Below are 21,152 nucleotides of genomic sequence, written 5' to 3'. Positions count from 1 at the left end.
ACAGACAGAGGGAGACAGACAGACAGACAGAGGGAGACAGACAGACAGACAGACAGAGGGAGGGAGACAGACAGACAGACAGAGGGAGGGAGACAGACAGACAGACAGAGGGAGGGAGACAGACAGACAGAGGGAGGGAGACAGACAGACAGAGGGAGGGAGACAGACAGACAGACAGAGGGAGGGAGACAGACAGACAGACAGAGGGAGGGAGACAGACAGAGGGAGGGAGGGAGACAGACAGAGGGAGGGAGGGAGACAGAGGGAGGGAGGGAGACAGACAGAGGGAGGGAGGGAGACAGACAGAGGGAGGGAGACAGACAGACAGAGGGAGGGAGACAGACAGACAGAGGGAGGGAGACAGACAGACAGAGGGAGGGAGACAGACAGACAGAGGGAGGGAGACAGACAGACAGAGGGAGGGAGACAGACAGACAGAGGGAGGGAGACAGACAGACAGAGGGAGGGAGACAGACAGACAGAGGGAGGGAGACAGACAGAGGGAGGGAGACAGACAGAGGGAGGGAGGGAGGGAGACAGACAGAGGGAGGGAGGGAGGGAGACAGACAGAGGGAGGGAGGGAGACAGACAGAGGGAGGGAGACAGACAGACAGAGGGAGGGAGACAGACAGACAGAGGGAGGGAGACAGACAGACAGAGGGAGGGAGACAGACAGACAGAGGGAGGGAGACAGACAGACAGAGGGAGGGAGACAGAAAGACAGACAGAGGGAGGGAGACAGAGGGAGGGAGACAGACAGAGGAAGGGAGGGAGACAGACAGAGGGAGGGACACAGACAGACAGAGGGAGGGAGACAGACAGAGGGAGGGAGACAGACAGACAGAGGGAGGGAGACAGACAGACAGAGGGAGGGAGACAGACAGACAGAGGGAGGGAGACAGACAGACAGAGGGAGACAGACAGACAGACAGAGGAAGGGAGGGAGACAGACAGACGGAGGGAGGGACACAGACAGACAGAGGGAGGGACACAGACAGACAGAGGAAGGGAGGGAGACAGACAGAGGGAGGGACACAGACAGACAGAGGGAGGGAGACAGACAGACAGAGGGAGGGAGACAGACAGACAGAGGGAGGGAGACAGACAGACAGAGGGAGGGACACAGACAGACAGAGGGAGGGAGACAGACAGAGGAAGGGAGGGAGACAGACAGAGGGAGGGACACAGACAGACAGAGGGAGGGAGACAGACAGACAGAGGGAGGGAGACAGACAGACAGAGGGAGGGAGACAGACAGACCGAGGGAGGGAGACAGACAGACAGAGGGAGGGAGACAGACAGACAGAGGGAGGGAGACAGACAGACAGAGGGAGACAGACAGACAGACAGAGGAAGGGAGGGAGACAGACAGACGGAGGGAGGGAGACAGACAGACAGAGGGAGGGAGACAGACAGACAGAGGGAGGGAGACAGACAGACAGAGGGAGGGAGACAGACAGACAGAGGGAGGGAGACAGACAGACAGAGGGAGGGAGACAGACAGACAGAGGGAGGGAGACAGACAGACAGAGGGAGGGAGACAGACAGACAGAGGGAGGGAGACAGACAGACAGACAGAGGGAGGGAGACAGACAGACAGAGGGAGGGAGACAGACAGACAGAGGGAGGGAGACAGACAGACAGAGGGAGGGAGACAGACAGACAGAGGGAGGGAGACAGACAGACAGAGGGAGGGAGACAGACAGACAGAGGGAGGGAGACAGACAGACGGAGGGAGGGAGACAGACAGACAGAGGGAGGGAGACAGACAGACAGAGGGAGGGAGACAGACAGACAGAGGGAGGGAGACAGACAGACAGACAGAGGGAGGGAGACAGACAGACAGACAGAGGGAGGGAGACAGACAGAGGGAGGGAGGGAGACAGACAGAGGGAGGGAGGGAGACAGAGGGAGGGAGGGAGACAGACAGAGGGAGGGAGGGAGACAGACAGAGGGAGGGAGACAGACAGACAGAGGGAGGGAGACAGACAGACAGAGGGAGGGAGACAGACAGACAGAGGGAGGGAGACAGACAGACAGAGGGAGGGAGACAGACAGACAGAGGGAGGGAGACAGACAGACAGACAGACGGAGGGAGACAGACAGACAGACGGAGGGAGACAGACAGACAGAGGGAGGGAGACAGACAGACAGAGGGAGGGAGACAGACAGACAGAGGGAGGGAGACAGACAGACAGAGGGAGGGAGACAGACAGACAGAGGGAGGGAGACAGACAGACAGAGGGAGGGAGACAGACAGACAGACAGAGGGAGGGAGACAGACAGACAGACAGACGGAGGGAGACAGACAGACAGACAGACGGAGGGAGACAGACAGACAGACAGACGGAGGGAGACAGACAGACAGACAGACGGAGGGAGACAGACAGACGGAGGGAGACAGACAGACAGAGGGAGGGAGACAGACAGACAGAGGGAGGGAGACAGACAGACGGAGGGATGGAGACAGACAGACAGACAGACAGAGGGAGGGAGACAGAGGGATGGAGACAGACAGACAGACAGACAGAGGGAGGGAGACAGAGGGAGGGAGGGAGGGAGACAGACAGACAGAGGGAGGGAGACAGACAGAGGGAGGGAGACAGACAGAGGGAAGGAGGGAGACAGAGGGAGGGAGGGAGACAGAGGGAGGGAGACAGAGGGAGGGAGACAGAGGGAGGGAGACAGAGGGAGGGAGACAGAGGGAGGGAGACAGAGGGAGGGAGACAGAGGGAGGGAGACAGAGGGAGGGAGACAGAGGGAGGGAGACAGAGGGAGGGAGACAGAGGGAGGGAGACAGAGGGAGGGAGACAGAGGGAGGGAGACAGAGGGAGGGAGGGAGGGGGAGGGAGGGAGACAGAGGGAGGGAGACAGGGCAGACAGAGGGACACAGATAGAGGGAAGGAAAGAGTGGGAGGGAGACAGAGAGAAAGAGAGGTAAGACAGAGAGAAAGAGAGGGGGGGAGAGAGAGAGAGAGAGAGAGAGAGAGAGAGAGAGAGAGAGAGAGAGAGAGAGGGTGAGAGAGAGAGAGAGAGAGAGACACACAGAGAGAGAGAGAGAGTGTGTGTGTGTGTGTGTGTATGCTGGTCAGTTGGATCAGTGGATGAACAAGTCAGCTGCAGGGGCCAGTGTTCAACTTCATGGTCACAGTTTTTTTCTTTCTAGTCCCTTCCCCCTCCCCCACTGACCCACCGGTGCGGCCCTCGGCCACAAACCACACTGTAAATTTGACCCCCGAGAGAAAGTTTGTGAGTACCCATGCACTAGTAAAACAGCAGTTAAAGGTTTACAGAATAAGGGAGGCCAAAACATCCATCAAAAAGGTTACTTGCTGTTCAATTTTAATCATTCAGGAGAAACCAAACAACAAGCCCTTTTTGGGGATCTAAACATCAGATAGAAATATTCTCCCAATTAAATAGGAGAAAAAACTGTCAGATTTCAATACACTGTTCCTTCCAACATCTCACTGCCCCCGTCCAACCAGATAAATCTAGAAAAGAATGGCATTCAGGCATGACAGGTCACTTCGCTATACCAAAACAAAAACGCCTGTCAAACAGCTTAGAAGTTAATAACCATGAAGTAAATATCCAGAAATGTACAAGTAACTTCCCTGCATTCAACAACTTGGGAATTCAGCTTATGGAACAATAAAACAACAAGACCCCACAGGGATGCCACGGAGTTACTGCTATACCAGCACTCTGGTAACCAGCCTAGAATAGAAAGTCCAAGATTCCTGTACAAAGTACGACTTGATGGTAACACATGAATAAACACTGTTTGGAAAGAATGAGAACCCCATTGCTTACAAGCTGGGATGCAGTAATTGGCATTGAAGAACTCCCCAAAATAAATGCTGGCAAAACCATCAAAAGTGGCCTGCTATCGATCATTAATGGTAAGGCCTGGCAGAATATCAAACCTACTCTTAAAAATAACAGATGCTATTTTTGGACTTAAACCTTTATGAGCAGTGGATTCCAAAAACCACTACTCGTTTAAACAAGCATTGGCAAAGCCAATAGGCCTCGCCTTTTGGCTTAGCCAATGCTTTTTGCCAACTCTGTTCAACATTTAAACAGTGGTGTGGAACCAGGGATCCTTAATGGTATACAATTTATAAATCATACTAAAATCTTGTTAAACAATTAAAAGAGTGAAAATGATAATGATAGGAAATTATAGCACAAATTAAACCATTAAGTCAAGCTAGAAATGCTGGACGCCAAAACTGCTCTACAGGCATCTGCTTGGAATACAGGTCTGAGTATTTTAATGAAATGTTAAGAAAAAACTTTCCCTCTCTTCCCTAGAATCATACAATTCTTCATTTTGAGGTTTTTGTTCCCAATTGTATCTAGGGCCAGCAGTCGATAAATCATGATGAGATGCTAGAGGAGCCTTTTACTCTGCTTTTAAAATGGTAATAAATACATAACTGACACCTAAAGGACACAAAGTTAGATCTCAACTAAAATAAGCAGAGCAGTAGAAGAGGTGGAAGAAAACGATTGTACATGGTATATGAAATGTGTACATTTGGGAACATTAAAATGTATATGCTGCCCACTTTATTACACATTTCAAAGCTTTTGTGTTTTATCTGAAACTGTCAAGTGTACCTTAAAAAACTATAACGAGATATTGCACAGATTTGTTTGAGGTGAGGGAAAGAGGATGTCATTGTAAACTCTTCTGAAAGATTTTCAATCATGAGATTTCTCATCTACCAATTTAAAAAGAATGTATTAATTTGCTATTGTCAATGATACCAAGAGTCAATTCTTCGAGCTGAAATAAAACTCTAGGGGTCATTAGACATCGAAAAAAAAAAAAAAGATGGCAAACTTCAGTCCGAGTGCTCTGATTTCAGTGATTAATAAAATTAGAAAAGGGCAGTTTCTTCCATGAAACAAATTTATAAAACAGTGCGGGGTGAGAAACTTAGCAAGCTAGGGGTTTGCCATGGGAGACCATGTGAATTCGGTCAGCTAAAAAAGAGGTGATTAACTGGAGCGCGCGGTCTTTGATCCCAATTGATTCGAGTCAGTCAAGTAGAAGAACATGATTGACCATATCAAACGGATCAGAAGGATCAAGGCAGCGTTTCCCCCACTATCTATCGTCTGTCTGATTTCTTCCGTAGCTGTGATCAATGCTAGCTCGGTACTATGATGACTACGAAATCCAAACTGCATTGAATCAAGACTGTTTTGTCTAAGAAAGTTGTCAGTTCCTGGTTGACAACGTTTTCGACCAGTTTTGCAGGAAATGGTAGTGGAGTGATCGGCCGATAATTATTTGGGTCACCAGTAACTAGGTGGGTTTATTTTAATAGTGGAAGAATTGACCCTATCTTCCAATCTGTTGGAAAATATCCTACTTCGAACAAATTATTAAAAATGGACGTGAGGTGTGTGACTATCACCGCTCGAACCAGATGGATAAATTCTATCTGGACAGGGGTCCCGTGGTGAGCCCGATTTGATCTGGGTTAATATTTTATGCTTCTGATCCACTGTCATTGACCCAAAATGGGATAAAGTGCAATTAGACAGCCTGCTATTTAAGTCTTCAATTTGATTAGCATCTAAGAAAGAGTCGTAGACTGACTTGACTTTATCTTGAAAATGGAGTGATAAAATGTTGCAAAACTGTTAAGTGGTATTAGGGTTCTTTGATTCAGGAATTTTCGATCATTTTTTAACTGTTGCAAATAATTACTTAGAGGAATTCATAGCTCCTATTTTTGCCGCAAATTAGTTTTTTCTCAGTTTGAATCATTTTTTTATAAGACTGTAGGTTGATTTTCAATATCTCTATCTTCTAATTTGTACTCAAGCCCCCATTTACGTTCCTATCTTCTACATTCCTGTTTTTTTCTGTCCGAGATTGTCGTTGAACCAAAGTTCAGAGGGGTTAATCTTACGACTATGAGAATTTTTCACTGGAGCCAACTGAGTTAGCGATATGTCAAGCCATTGATGATAGTCCCAAACAACTGTACACAAGTCTGAAGAAATCAGCGGAGTTGATTGGATAAGGAAAGAACTAAGCTGACCTGCATCAATGGTGCTTGACAGACAGAGGGCAAACGGTCATGCTGGGCCATTTCAGTTCTCAAAAATTCTCGTTAGATACGGGAGAATCACAGGGCTCCTGCTTGAGCCCTACTCTCTTTAACGTATATATGGCTCCACTGGCCAAGATTGTTCGACCTTTTGGGTTCGAGATTACATCGTATGCAGACGACACTCAGCTGATTTTTGCTATGGGATCAAATCCTAATGAGGAGAGACTGCGATTTTCAGCTGGAATGATGGCCATCTCAAACTGGATGACAGAGTGTTGTCTCCAACTCAATGCTTCCGGGAAGAACTAATAATCTCAATATGGCCAATTGGTGGCCTGCACAGTTGGCTCCCAACCCCTCACCTTCAGTGAAGAGTTTGGGAATACACTTGGATGACAAATTGACTATTAAGGATAATGTCACAAACATCACAAGCTCCTGCTACTATAGTCTTCGTCTACTTCGTAGAATCATCCCATACTTACCAGTGAAACATCGCAGAACAGTGGCCCAGGCGATGGTGGTGAGTCGCTTGGACTACGGGAACGCTCTACTGGCCGAAGTGGGTGAAACTCTGGTAGTGAAACTTCAAGTCATCCAAAATACTGCGGAAAGGATGGTCTTAAATCACCCCCCAGGATCTCCATCACTTCCACTGCTCAGAGAGCTTCACTGGCTCTCAGTGAAAAAGAGCTCATTCTTCAAGGTCTGCTGTTTCACTTTTAAGGCCATTAATGGTACAGGTCCTGGTTACTTACAAAAGAAACTCTGTAAGCAGATCTACTGCCGTAACCTGAGATCAAACGCTATGGCATTGTTGAAGATCCCTTGCATCAGACGCACTTGTTTGGGGGTAAAAGCCTTTTTATATATTACCCCTAAATATTGGAATTCTCTATCTGAGGCTTTACGTAAATTCTCATCCTATCTGGTCTTGAGGAAACAACTTGAGGCCTTCTTATTCTAATCTTGTTTAGCTTTGATACTCCATTTTTCCTCGGGTTTCTTTCTGCCCAAGTAAGCGCTGAGATGCCTCTGGATGAGTCATGCGCTATATTTCTTCCCATGGTACCCAATTTATCTCTAACATGATCGCCTTATGGTCAGACCACGCCAGGGGGAGAGAGGATGTCCATTTAGGCAGTGGATTGTACGTAAAAATGGCATTAAAAATATGACCAGCTTTGTATGTGGGGCCCTGAACGATCTGTGTTAAGCCTGCGCTTGTCTTTTAGTTCTAGAAGACTACAGATGAAAGCTGCTCTGGACCCTGGCAGTGGGAAAATAAGAAGTCCATTGAAAGAGTAGTGGCTATTAAGTTCAATTTTAAAATGTATGGACTCACAAGATAGCATATTAGGAGGAGTGTTAATAGCAGTTTTAAGATGATCTTTGAATATTACTGCAAGGCCTCTGCCCTTTTTTAGTGGGCGTTCGTGTCTAAATATCCTAAAGCCTGCAAGTAATGCATAGGCAAACTAGACACAGTCAGGGTCTGGGGAAGGCTCCTCAATGACTTAATAGCAATAGACGTAGATGCTGCAACAGCACTGCCCTCACGACCTCCATAGCCTGAGCACGGAGGAGATAGAATGGGCCGGGTCATAAAATTAGCTCCCCTTCCTAGAACTTACTCACCTGATATATATAAATATATCTATATCTATATCTATATCTATATATCCTACACACACCACTGAGCCTCGATCCCTAAAGGGGACACGCATATCACATTGACATGCAGAAGCAGGAATCGACTCACAGGGTTTGGGGTTAGAGGAATTGGAAATGTTAACAATGTTGAACAAAACTGGGATACCAATGGCATTTCAATGTTTTTTCTTCATATGCAGTGAATGCATCATGATTATGAAATACTTATGCAAAACCACAATAAAATCTGGTTAAAAAAAAAATCAGTGATGTCACTGACCTTATCATGAGTGATGTAATATGCGAGATAATAAGCAGTGCATTGAGGGGGAGTAAGTTATAGTTAGCTCAGGTACCAATAACTGCTGAGTTTCAATGGTTTTGAATGAGTGAAATCTTAGCCAAACTATAACATTTCTGTACCCTTTGTGTTTTTTTCAGTCACTTTTTTTATTCTATTCCCCAAATATAACGTCCCTGTAACCTTTGCTTTTTCAGTGAATTTTTAGGATTTAAAAAAAAATCTATTTCCTAACTAGAAAGCCCCTGTAAACTTTGAAATTTTAAGTGAATTTTAAAAGTTTTAAATTCTAATTCCTAACTAGAAAGCCCCTGTAACCTTTGGAATAGTGTACTAGCAGACGTGTTTACAGAGTGCTGGAGAAAAAAGGCATGGCCTTGGATTACCTCTCAGCAATCCAGCTGTGTGAGACCTACTGGAGGTAACAGGAGGGGTTGTTAGTCCCCAAGGACCCTCACCAGTAAAGGTTACTTCATCCCGTAGGCGGCCCTTTGCAGAGTGGTTGAAAAGGGGGCGGGTCTCCGCCATTTTTCCCTGGGCCGGCCTTTTTATAAAAAAAAACTTGTGCGGAACCCATACCTGGGACTTTTCGGGGGCCCGACCTTTAAAAAAAAAAAAAGTTTTACAGGGTGGGGAGGCCACGCAGCCCCGCTCCTCAGACCGATTCCTACCACGGAGATCCCATCCTGCGAGGCCCAGCTGTTTTGCAATGCAAGAGGGGGGGCGCGCATCCCCGCTCCTCAAGCCGATTTCGGCCACGGGTACTCCATCCCCCGGGCTCTTTATTCCAGTGACCTGTATTAGGGACCGCTGGGGAAGCCTCAAGGCCCCACAACATCTGTTGGGTCCCCGACTCCTGTGGGGGCCAGCATTGCTGGGACAGACAGGGGGCTGCTGAAAGGCAGCACCCTGTCTGTCAGAGAAACAGATGAATACTCTGCTTACTGAAAGCCAGAGCGATTGACAGCTCCGATTTGCAGAAAGCGAAGTTATGTTTGCTTCTGCTTGCTACCAGCTCCCACCAAGCAAAAGCAAACTGCTACTTCCGGAGGGAAAGCACCTCTGGAGGTAGCACCCCAGTGTTGTTGTGGGCCCCGGCTGCCCAGGTTTACTTTTCATAGTGCCCCGGGGGGGGGGGGGGGGGGGGGGGGGGGGGGGAGAGGGGAGAAATGAGAGAGAGAGAGAGAGAGAGAGAGAGAGAGAGAGAGAGAGAGAGAGAGAGAGAGAGAGAGAGAGAGAGAGAGAACCAGTAGGTAGTTATAATTAGGACCTTGTTTTTATTCAATTTTTTTTTGCATTTTTCCAATATCTTTGGCACCGTTTGACGAATCTTCACAACATTTTCAAAACTAATGGCCCACTCACTTTAGCTGCTGTCTTGAAAATGTTGGAGTGATCAATCAAGCAGGGGTCCCAAACCACTTTTTCTCCACGATAATTTCCATAAGAAACTGTTGACGCAGCTACAGTCCGAACTGCTGAACGGAATTACACCAAAGTTCACAGACAGGTAGCTCTTGTTCTAAAGTGCATTCTCTTTGTTAAATGGTCTAAATCCGTTCAGTAGTTCCTAAGAAATGTAAACATTTCTCAGATATATAAATATGGCCGCAAAGGATCCGCAAACCCTCTCGATCTCGTGTCTGAGAAGTGTTGGCAACCATCTTGTGACTCGGTTAAAAAAGGTCCAAAGAGGTTACAAATCAAGAAAAGGAGGCACGGTGGTCCATAAAATAATTTTTTAGGTTTCGCCTGGGCCGGAGCACTAGCTCCGCCCAGGAGAAATCTTATGTTCCTACAGTGTGGGGCTTTGTCCCGCCTCTGCTTCCATTGGCTAGCTCCATAAATGGAGGCTAGCCATTGGAAGCCGGATCTGTCCGTCAAGGCCAGATTCGGGGGCGTTCCCGCAATTTTTTCCCTCTCCACCCTTTTTGCATCGTCATCGGGCGGTGGGCGGAGTTTCGTTTTTTTTTTAGGTGTTTGTTTTCGTCATTCCATGCCGACCACGGCCGCCGGAAGAAGTCCAGGTGAGTGCCCGTTCCCGCCCCCCCTCCCGCTGACCGTGTGTTGTTCCCGCCCCCCCGTCCGTGTCCGCCCCCCCTCCCGCTGTCCGTGTCCGCCCCCCCTCCCGCTGTCCGTGTCCGCCCCCCTCCCGCTGTCTGTCCCCCCTCCCGCTGTCCGTGTGCCCGTAGGTGCTTGTTTTTATTTCATTTCGCCACCGCCAATGCTTGTTTCCAGAACTGCCCACGCTGAAGCCCGGCCCTGCCCTTCCCACACGTTTCCCTTTAAGTACTCGCTGTTCCCGCCCCCCCTGTCCGTGTCCGCCCCCCCTTCCACTGTCCGCCCCCCCTTCCGCTGTCCGTCCCCCCTTCCGCTGTCCGTCCCCCCTCCCGCTGTCCGTGTGCCCGTAGGGGCTTGTTTTTATTTCATTTCGCCACCGCCAATGCTGGTTTCCAGAGCTGCCCACGCTGAAGCCCGGCCCTGCCCTTCCCACACGTTTCCCTTTAAGTACTCGTTTTGTTTTTCGTTTTAGCTGAACTGACGACTGGCGCTTACCACAATCTGATTACAGGGCCTGGCATCGGGGTCTGGCAGAGAGGACGGCGCGGGGCTCTGCTACTGTTCCCATGCTCCCCTGCTGCCCGCTACCTGGTGCAGCACAGAAGGCCACCTTATTTTCTGAAGTGCAGTCACAACACACACAGATTGCAGTCTCTGCTTCGGGTAGCCTGCAGGGGAGACAGCACCTCGTAGCACAGGTACTGAAGTATTCGGATAACACACTAACACTCTGATGAGCTCCGTATATTGGGAGAGATATTTGAAGTTAACACGCGAACAACTGCAATGCTTTGTGAAGTTAGCAGATTAACATCGACATTACTGGCCTGGCAAACGTGTAATTCAGTTCATTCGAGTGCAGCCTGAAGCACAAAGGTCTGGAGTATGAGGACAGTCAAACCCAGACCACCACCCTTCGACCACCGCATACAGGAGAGTCACTCAAGTTTTCTTCAGTCCTTTCCGGTGCCTAATATTTTATGAAAAGGTGAATTGCCCACTTACTGTTTTCACCCATACTAAAAGTCGGGGGTCCTCATTGTTAGATTCCTCTCTGTGTGCACCCTGAGAGATCCCTGTGAGTCTCTGCTGTAGTGGTCTCCATACTGGGGGTCGTGGCCACTCTGGGGGTCTCAGTCCATGACAAGAACACGTGCAGCATGGGCAGCCCGTCTGCTGATGAACCAAACCCCTGCTGCGCTTTACACTGCGAGTGGTATAGTTGAACCCTACTTTTAGACAAATGGTCATTTACTGGAGGCCCCACGTCTCAAATACATGCATTTTATATTTGTTTAGTTAATACCTTATGCTGGTGCAGCTCTCCATGTAGAATAATTAAGGTAGTCACAATACAATGACCTTACCCCAAGCAATAATGGACAACAAAGAAATTAACAGGTATTTAAAAACGGATATCAATTTCATCAAACGGGAAGCTGCCAACAAATTCCAGCATGGTGTAAACCTTATTTGCCCTCAGGATTGGATGGTGACGCAGCACTACTAGACTTGCCACAGCAGAAGGAACACAGACACAGTCTAAGATGATTTGAGTTCTGTTTATACTTTCTCACAGAACAGCAATACATATGCCGGGTAACTGAGTTTCACCACTCAACAACAATGATTTTGTGTCGGTACCGTCCTCCGCATGAGTGTCGTCCTGACACTCCCCAACGGAGTGCACTGTGCTAAGTGGTGGCCGACAATGCCACTCGACCCCTCGAACAAATCCTTATTTGCTCAAGAACCGTCCCCCGCAGTGATGCTGGTCCAAGCACCTTCCAAAGTGGGGTACAGTATGTCCTGGTTAATTAGCACCAAGGACTGTCTAAAGTTCAGGTTTACGGAGTGTTCTTAATCCCCTTGGTCTTTGTATGTTCGTTTTCCTAGCCAATGCTTGTTTGGTGATGGAAGACCTAGGAGCGATATCATAAGCTTGTCTCACCCTCTCTGGGGTTGTAGTGTCCTGGGGTGCACTGCGGTATAGAGCCTCTGCTCTGAAGTTTCTGATGCGTGTATCTCGGCAGGAGATTCAGCGCACTAGTGACAGAGTTTCTGCGCGAGCATTACGCTAGTCCAAATCTTCCCCGGGCTGTACCAAGCGCTGACGCACTACGAGGATCAAGGTTTCCCTACGGTTCCACAATCGGCTGACACGGAGAACATGGAATGGGAGCCCCTTACCTTCACGGCGTCTCTTCTCCGGAGTTCGTCAATATCCGATGGGTTTTCCCGGCGCCGCCATTGTTTTATTCATCACGGATGTTCGCGCATGCACGGCGCCTGGGCTCACGGGAGTTATAGTTTCCTTGACAGCCGTTATTGTAGTTCCTTGGTTCTTTTATCGTCTGTATGCCGCGACCTATCTCCTGTCGGATGATTAACGTTGAGGAGGAAGCGGAACTTGACACATGGCTTCACTTGTTGGGTAGAAAGTCTCTTCCCTTAAAACAACTAGTAGAAGCAGTTGTTCCTTCTTTACGAAAGTACAAAAATAATCACTTCAGCAGTCTCTGTATAGAAATAAAATTTACGAATCTCAGGGACAGCATAGGTCTATGTTCGTTTATTTACGTTCTTTTTTCGGAATCTGCGTTTCCGAGGTTATTAGCCTTTCCTGTACTCTTCCCCTGCCCTTATGCTCGGCCCGGCGGCCGGGTTTTGCTCCGCCGCCGGGCACAGCCAGCCACTCTTCCCCTGCCCTTGTGCTCCGCCCGGTGGCCGGGCTTTGCTCCGTCATCCGGCTGGACACAGCCTGGTGTTTTTACCTCCTTGATTCACGGACCGGAGCTGTCTCCCGTTTGGTGAATCCTTTCCCATTGGCAGTGGTACAGATCCAGAGGTGATCTTGCGTGGACCAGAGGTGGTGTGTTTTCAGGACGCTACTACATAGAATCACGGTAACAGCGTATTACGCTGCCTTAACTTACCTTATGTTGGGGAGATTATTGGGACGTATGACTAATATTACCAATTATATGAAGATGACCAAAGCAGACAGCAAGATAGAGACTCGCACTTCTCTGCCCTCTGTCTCTACAATCTCAATCTGCCCGCTTTTCCTCTTTCACCCTCTTTGGTTATTTTACTTCGTCCTTGCCTTCTCTTTATTGCCTTTTTCTCTCCCACTCCTTTTCCCTCTTTGTTTGCCTGCAGTCATTCTGTTCTCTTCTCTCTCCTGCCTCCCTTCTCGTGCTTTTCGTTGCCTCCTACTTTATTCCTCTCTTTCTCCCTCTCTCACTGCCACACGGGCCTGTGCCTCCTTGAAGGGCCCTACTTGACACACGGCTCTGATGGTTGCAACACACAAAACCTCCCCCTTTCAGTGGAAAAGACTAAGGTTTAGTTGCTGAAGCAGAAGGGGGGTCTAAAATCTATGATTTCTCTTTTATTTTTTGCAAGCTTAAGATAGTCAGCGGGGTGGGGTGACACCGGCCTCCTAAAAACGGGCCCTGAAATGATAGCTCTGTTCTGTGGTCGAGGCCTCATGATTTGCATGAAAACGCCTTGTGGGTTTTAATGAGTGTCTGGGCTCGCGGGCCTCAGCCCTGGACACCCCACAGTGCACATACATCTTGTAAGGAGAGATTAAGCTAATGGCAATGTAAAGGACAATGCCATTTATTTATCTGTTTTCAAAACCAACACATAAATACAAATTTTGCCATTTACAATGCCAATAGCTCAAACTTTTCCAAAGGCGAAACCATTGCATTGTAAATGCTGGTTTTAAAAGGAGTCAGCGGGATTTGTGTTGGAGCCGTAAATCTGGACCAAAAAAAAGCACAGCCTCCCGCGCTTTATAGAATTAGGTCCCACGGATGGCTCAGGGGCAATGATCAAAATACATACAGGGGCCCCTGCAGCCCCTGGGGACCGTCACATCCCCGGGGGGCTTTATTTTTTAAATTTCTATAACGTACCAGTAACCCTTGTTACTTCCGTGCATTTATATGGTTTTTTAAATGCCAATTTCTAACAATAATGTACCTGAAACCTGTCTTTTTTTCTGTGAATGTAATATATATATATATATATATATATATATATATATATATATATATAAATAATTCACTGAAAAAACCATAGGTTTCACACCAGTTATAGTTAGCTGGAAATTTAACTGACATAAAACCATTGAAGATCCCACGTTATAGTTAGTTGGACTCACTATAACTTGCGCGCCTGCAAAACACTGCTGATGACGTCACATATTACATCACTCATGACATGGTCAGTGACATCACTCATGACATCACTGATGACACCATCCTTGTGACAGAGTGACAGACCTCCTTTTAATGTAACCCTTGAAACACATATTCAAAAATAGAAACTAACATTTTCAAAAAAATGGAGATACCCATACCAGTTACAACAACCAATTCAGTAATTCCACCATCTATATACACATCCACTCATTCAGCAACAGTTCTATATAGTCACTCATACATATACTCACTTATCATATGTAGTGATACACATATACATCCTGTTACACACTGACAGTCATCCAAAAGTTACTCACACATGCAAATAAACTATTGAACATCCATTTATTTGCATATACAACTATACACACACTAGCACATTCCTTCTAAGGAAACTTACACATACTTACTCTCTTAAACAATCACTTATAGAAACACATACTTATATAAACAGGAACTCTTTCAATCTCTCACTCTCACATATACTCACTTATATACATCAATACTCACATATACTAGATTAAAACATATGTAGTTACTCATAAAGACACTAATGAGACAGTCATTCACTCACTAACACACACATATACACACTCTTCCACCCATACAGTCCTGCATATATGTTGTCTTCAAAACACAAACAGTGAGTTAGTCATTGATGCATCTATGTGCTAAGTAACACCCCCACCAAACCATACAGACACTCACACTGATACTAAAAAAATCTAATAACACATATACACACACATGTAGCTACTCACCAACCCATGCAGCCAATTATATACAAAGTGAAACACTGATACAAACATTTAAATATTTAAACAATGCTCGCTAATATATGTATTCACTAAGATACACTTAATAAGCCAGTTAGCCAATCATTTTTTTTTTAAAACATACATTAAGACACTTATTTAAACATTTATTCTTCCATCGACCTTTACATATACATATATAAAACATTTATTTTTCAGAAAGACACACATTCACTGGATGGTGTCATCAGTGATGTCATGAGTAATGTCACTGACCATGTCATGAGTGATGTAATATGTGACGTCATCAGCAGTGCATTGCAGGCGCGCAAGTTATAGTGAGTCCAACTAACTTTAACGTGGGAATTTCAATGGTTTTATGTCAGTAAAATTTCCAGTTAACTATAACTGGTGTGAAACCAATGGTTTTTTCAGTGAATTTAATAGGTTTTTTTAATGCTAATTCCTAATTATAACTGGTGTGAAACCTATGGTTTTTTCAGTGAATTTCATAGGTTTTTTAAATGCTAATTCCTAACTATAACTGGTGTGAAACCTATGGTTTTTTCAGTGAATTTCATAGGTTTTTTAAATGCTAATTCTTAACTATATATAGGACCTCAAACCTATGAAATGTAATACGTTTTATAATGGATCCTATATTGTATATTTAAATAATACTATTTTATTATTTTTTTATTTATTTTTTTCCCCTGGTGCGCTCCCGGGGCGCGTACCGGGGAGCGCCCCGGTCAGCGCAATTTTGCCGCGCGTACCGGGGAGCGTCCCGTTAGCGCTATTTGCGCGAACGGAAACATCATCGTGACGTATCGCGTAGCCGTGTGATACGAACGGCGTAAGCGCGCCCGTAAGCACCCACGCGCATACGAACGCGCCACGTAAGCGCTGCGGGGCGCGTAGCGTAAGCGCGTCGGGTCATGTGACCTGAAAATAACACTTTTCATTGGTGCAGATCACTTTTGGTTTCCAAATGATGAAAGCCCCCACCTTTTTTCCTCATTCTCACTTTGTTCTTTGAGTGAGGAAGACCTGCTTTTTTTCTTACAGATATGGCTACAGTACTATCAGCAGCTGGAGCATCTGCCCCACCACCACCACCACCACCACAAGGACCACCAGAACATCTCATTGGTGGTCAAGAAGAAGAGGAGGAGGAGGAGGAAGAGGAGGAAGGAACAAGGCAGTTCCTGCCTGAAAACACTCCACCATACAAACCTAGGGAGCACTTCATATGGGAGTTTTATAAAATCCCAACTGGTTTCAAAAAAGTAAACGCTGCAAAGGTGACCTGTCTCATCTGTGGTTCTGTGCTATCCAGGGGGAACCCTACAAAAAAATATTCCTTTGGGAATCATACAATGATTCGGCATATGCAGCGTTTGCACCCTATTAACTATTCAGCAGCAGAGGTGAGAGCACTCTGCAAAAACCTACCCCAATCATCTGGCACAACCTCAACAACCAAAGAACCCACTCCATCGGGTCCAGAAGCAAGTCAGTTGATTTCAAGTATACAACCAAAATTTGGGGGATACAAAATTGTTTGTGTACATTGTGGGAAATTAATTACTTATGGTGAGCAGAGCATTACACTCGTCATGCTTGCTGGTGATAACCACAAATGCACAAAGAAGCCTTAATTTTTTCCTGGTTTTTTTTGCTCCAGTTGAGCCGTTTACAAATCCCTGCTTTTTGTTTCTCCCTATAAAAAATATATAAAACTGTTCAGAAAAGCCAAAAAAAGTTTAAAAAATGTTCAAAAAAACAATAAAAAAAATATAAAACAACAAAAAGAATTAAAAAAAACAGTTTTTAGAACTACCTCTAATTTTAAAAAACACAATTTTTTTTTAAAAAAATGTCATTCTTTTTTCTCCATGGTATGCTCCCCGGTCCGCTACCCGGTGTGCGTACCTGGCGATCCACCGCGCAAATAGAAAAATGATTGATTTTTTTTGGGTCCCGCGGGGCCCTTTTATAGCCCCCACATCAAACCTAGGGGGTCGGGGGGGTCTACCCTGCCCCCTTTTCTCATTTTCTCCTTTGTTTTTGCCACCTCTTGTGTCTCGATCCTACCGAGACACAAGATGGCGGCCGCTCCGGACTGTTTGGAATGTTTACAGACACCCGAGAGCCAATCAGCTTTCGCGCGCGAACTCGCGTAGCGCGCTGGTTAGCGCCCCGATGCGCGTACCGGGGCGCACTTATAGATATATATATTTTTTTTAACCTAAATTACTCAAAATCCACTGGAGCACATATCTTGAGACATAGCAAAGGCACATTGGGCTAACAGTCCCTACAATTTTGCCAAGTTTTGTGTAAATCCATTCAGCCGTTCAAGCTAAAAGTGAGGTTGACCGCCCTAAGGAAATTAACATGGGGAAAACACGTTTTGGGACCCTCCTTTTATCTCGACCCCCGCTTGACAAATCCCCCCCAAACTTTCAGGGAAGGACCGGGGCGCCACAAGGCAAATTTGAGGAAATTTTCAGGCAGATTCCTCAACCGGCGCCAAAGTTATTCACAATAGAATGTTGAGATTTTGCATTGAAAATAATCTTAACTATAACTACCTACTGGCGACCGCCAGTAGGTAATATAAATATATATAGATATTTATAAGCCTTACTTGTACTTTCCATCCATGGTAAATGCGTCTCTGTGGTAAAGGATATGTGGCAATGGCATGCTTGGGAAACAGTGCATGGTAAGAGATGTCTCCCATCTGAATGAGGCTGAGCATACTTTGGAACAGCTAACACCCTTAGACTTTCTCACTCAAAGCTCCTGAAATATGCTATGATTATACATAACTTAATTACAATAAATTTCAAGTAAACAATTTAAAACACTTAATGTTCGAGAATGCACATAAAAATGACTAGAGGTCTTAAAAACAATAATAATTTCTGTCCTCTCTCACATTTCTATTATCCACTGTGTTTCCATCAATCTTACAACGGTTTGACAAACAGACTTTACAAATTCCACATTATCACATAAATAAAGCCAACGAAAATAAAGCAACTTACCTGTAGGATGGTGTGTGGCACTATATGCTGGTAGTTGTGCAGCAGTATAGGCCTGCCTGTGGAGGAGATCTGCTTCTGAGGGACCAGATCCATAGCTTAAACTGTAAATTAAATGCAACAAAAAGATATTAATAACTGGACATGAATGTGTTTGAACTGGACATATTTTAAAGACAGGATACTGATCAATCGTTCAAAAATTACCATGTGACAAAGCAAATTGTTTATAGCTAAGGCAAAGTATAATGGCAGAGACCCAAATGTATGAGAGATTGTGAGTGTGTCTGTGTGTGCATTTTTGCTCTATTTAAAACATGTTTGTGCATGGCTATGTGGGTGTGTGTAATAGCAAGTATAGTAGGATGTGATGGTTTCATGGAAATGTGTGTTGCTATATGTGTGTATGTTCTTCGGATGTAAAATTGTGCTCTTGGTAGGTGTGGCATGGTTTGTGTGTGTGAAAAGCTATTTTATTATATGTATTTTAGTGTGTAAAGGCACTGGTGCAAGAAGGAGTGAGGGAAGCAACTGATAATCTGGGAAATGGGGAAGCAATACAGAGTGTGCAGGAATGGGACTAGGCTGGTATTATGTAGATGCCTATATGTTTTAAACGCCACTCCCAAAGGACTGCTTACATACCAGGTCTTAATAGGTAGAATTATGTCTCTGATTGCTTTTAGGTGGCCCTTATATTGCAGTTCATTACATTTATGTGCCACTGTTTCCCTCAAGGTGGAGACAATGCACAATATATATAGAGGGCTGTTTGACAGTACATTGAGCGTCTGAGTCTCTCTTTTCTAGGTGTACTCCATATAACATATAGTCTGGGGTTTCCACCTATGCACATGCTTGGCATTGCATGGCTGTCCGCTTTAGAACACCAATAGCTTCTAAAATGATATGTATGCACTGTTGCAACCAGAATAATGTATGCACTGCTGCATTTATTTTTACACTACACCTCACGCTTATGTTCACAACACCATATTTAAAGACCATCCTTGAACCTCACCTACCTCCTCCCAACTAGGCCTGACTACACCACACACTACCATGTCCTTCTCCAAGCTGTAGAGTGCTATATAAACACTACAATACAACTCTTCCAGGATCGAACTCAAGCAAATTAAGAGAGCGGTTATCCCTCTAGCTTCTTTCAGATGGTGGTTGGACAATGAAACAGCATCCCATCACAGCTTAGCTCACATTCTCAATAGAGCATTGATCCTGGATAAGTGGGATGAGGAAGATAGAGGCCAGAAAGTGGTGAAGTAATTGTTATTTCTGTGTCTTGAGCGCCTATGCATGACACACCAATGTAGTACATATCTGAACTATGCCACCAAATGGCAAAACATAATGATTAGACATTAACAGATAGAGGGAGATAGATAGATAGATAGAGGGAGATAGATAGATAGATAGATAGAGATAGATAGATAGATAGATAGAGGGAGATAGATAGATAGATAGATAGAGGGAGATAGATAGATAGATAGGATAGAGAGGATAGATAGATAGATAGATAGATAGATAGATAGATAGATAGGAGATAGATAGATAGAGAGGATAGATGGATAGATAGATAGATAGATCTATCTATCTATCTATCCTATCTATCTCTATCCTATCTATCTCTATCCTATCTATCTCTATCCTATCTATCTATCTATCTATCTATCTATCTCCCTCTATCTATAGATAGATAGATAGATAGATAGATAGATAGATAGATAGATAGATAGATAGCGATAGATAGAGGGTGTGAGAAGTTGGCCTGATATGTGATGCTCACTAATTCTAGTGATCACCTTGTATCATGCCAAGCAACCCTTATGATGATCGGTTGTAAGTCAACCTTATAGACCAGTTATCCTAGTGGTAACGTGGACAAAGCAGTCTTAGGCTAAACTCTGAAAGGCATGTGAAGCCAGCTGCATTACCATACACAACCCCCTTGAATACCAAATGCGATGACACCAAACAGATATATATTGAAAATATATATATATTTATTAACTACAAATATCCCCTGAACTCTTTATGAGCACAGAAGCACAAGCGTTAAACAAAACACAGATCAAAATACACAAAAGTTGCACAATATGGATGAGCCCTAGGGGCCACCTAAACCATATACTAAGAAAGTGGTATAAGAGATACCAATCGATAGGGAAACAGGCCTAGGGCCTTGGGAATCGCTGGAGCTGTTCGGGACTAGCAGTGACTAAGTCGGGAAAGGCCCGCGGGACTCAGGTGCAGTGTTTAAAGTGCATGCACTCACCAATACAAAGTCTATGGTGCGTAAAAGTTAGAAAGTTAGGAACCTTCCGAGTGACCTAGAAAGCTGAAACTTGAGACACAGGCCCTAGAGGTGTGTACCAGTGTGGGAACACCGGCGTTGCTGAGTTACCTCACCCACAGGAAGCGGGTGCATAGGGTCGAAGTAGTGTCTGGTTTCGTCATGCTGGTCGATGGTGCTTGGAGCTGAAGATGCTGCAGGCGGCTCGATGTGAAGAGTTCCGGTGGATCCAAGGGTGGATCTGAAGTTGTGAAGACCTGAAAGCAGAGGGGGCAATGTTCAAAGTCACTAGCCAGTGACTACCGTGGAACCAGATTCGAACCAGGCGATGTCGGGTGCAAACAGGCATTGAGGTGTAGCTTCTCTCTGCAGCCACGTGGACACCGGGGGTCGAGGACGTCCAGGAGTTGGTCACGAGCTGTCCCACGCAGGCTTCTCGTTGTTGGCGGTGTCGGCAACTTGATTGGTGCAAACAGGCCTTGGCTAATGAAAGCCACGCAGGAATCGAAAAAGGCTTATCACTCGGACCAGCAAGGTCAGAGCGGGTGCTCCTTTTTACAGGAGCGAGGGCAAGTCTGGAGCAACCAGACCCGCAGTGTAGTTCTTCGGTTTCGTCGCCAAGATGGCCGCAGACCACGTGGCTAGTGGCCGGGATGGCGCGTCGAGTGGCACGATGCAAAAGGGCCCCACGCAGATCGTGGAGATGCTGGGGGGCTGATCT

The 21,152-nt window shown here is 45.8% G+C and overlaps 1 protein-coding gene across 4 annotated transcripts in view; it reads right to left on the bottom strand.

The window, feature by feature from the left end:
* QSER1 (glutamine and serine rich 1) overlaps positions 1-21,152 on the bottom strand; it is a 771,358-nt gene that overhangs the window by 723,116 nt on the left and 27,090 nt on the right. For all 4 annotated transcript variants that reach the window (XM_086955859.1, XM_086955857.1, XM_086955860.1 and 1 more), the window contains exon 2: positions 18,124-18,224. In XM_086955859.1, coding sequence (XP_086811985.1) covers positions 18,124-18,224 — 101 coding nt within the window. The remainder of the gene's footprint in view (positions 1-18,123; positions 18,225-21,152) is intronic.

This window comes from Lissotriton vulgaris, chromosome 2_1 (genome assembly GCF_964263255.1).
Source record: "Lissotriton vulgaris chromosome 2_1, aLisVul1.2, whole genome shotgun sequence".
NCBI lineage: Eukaryota > Metazoa > Chordata > Amphibia > Caudata > Salamandridae > Lissotriton > Lissotriton vulgaris.
The sequence above is the reverse complement of the archived record's forward strand: the minus strand, read 5'-3'. Positions and strand labels throughout refer to the sequence as shown.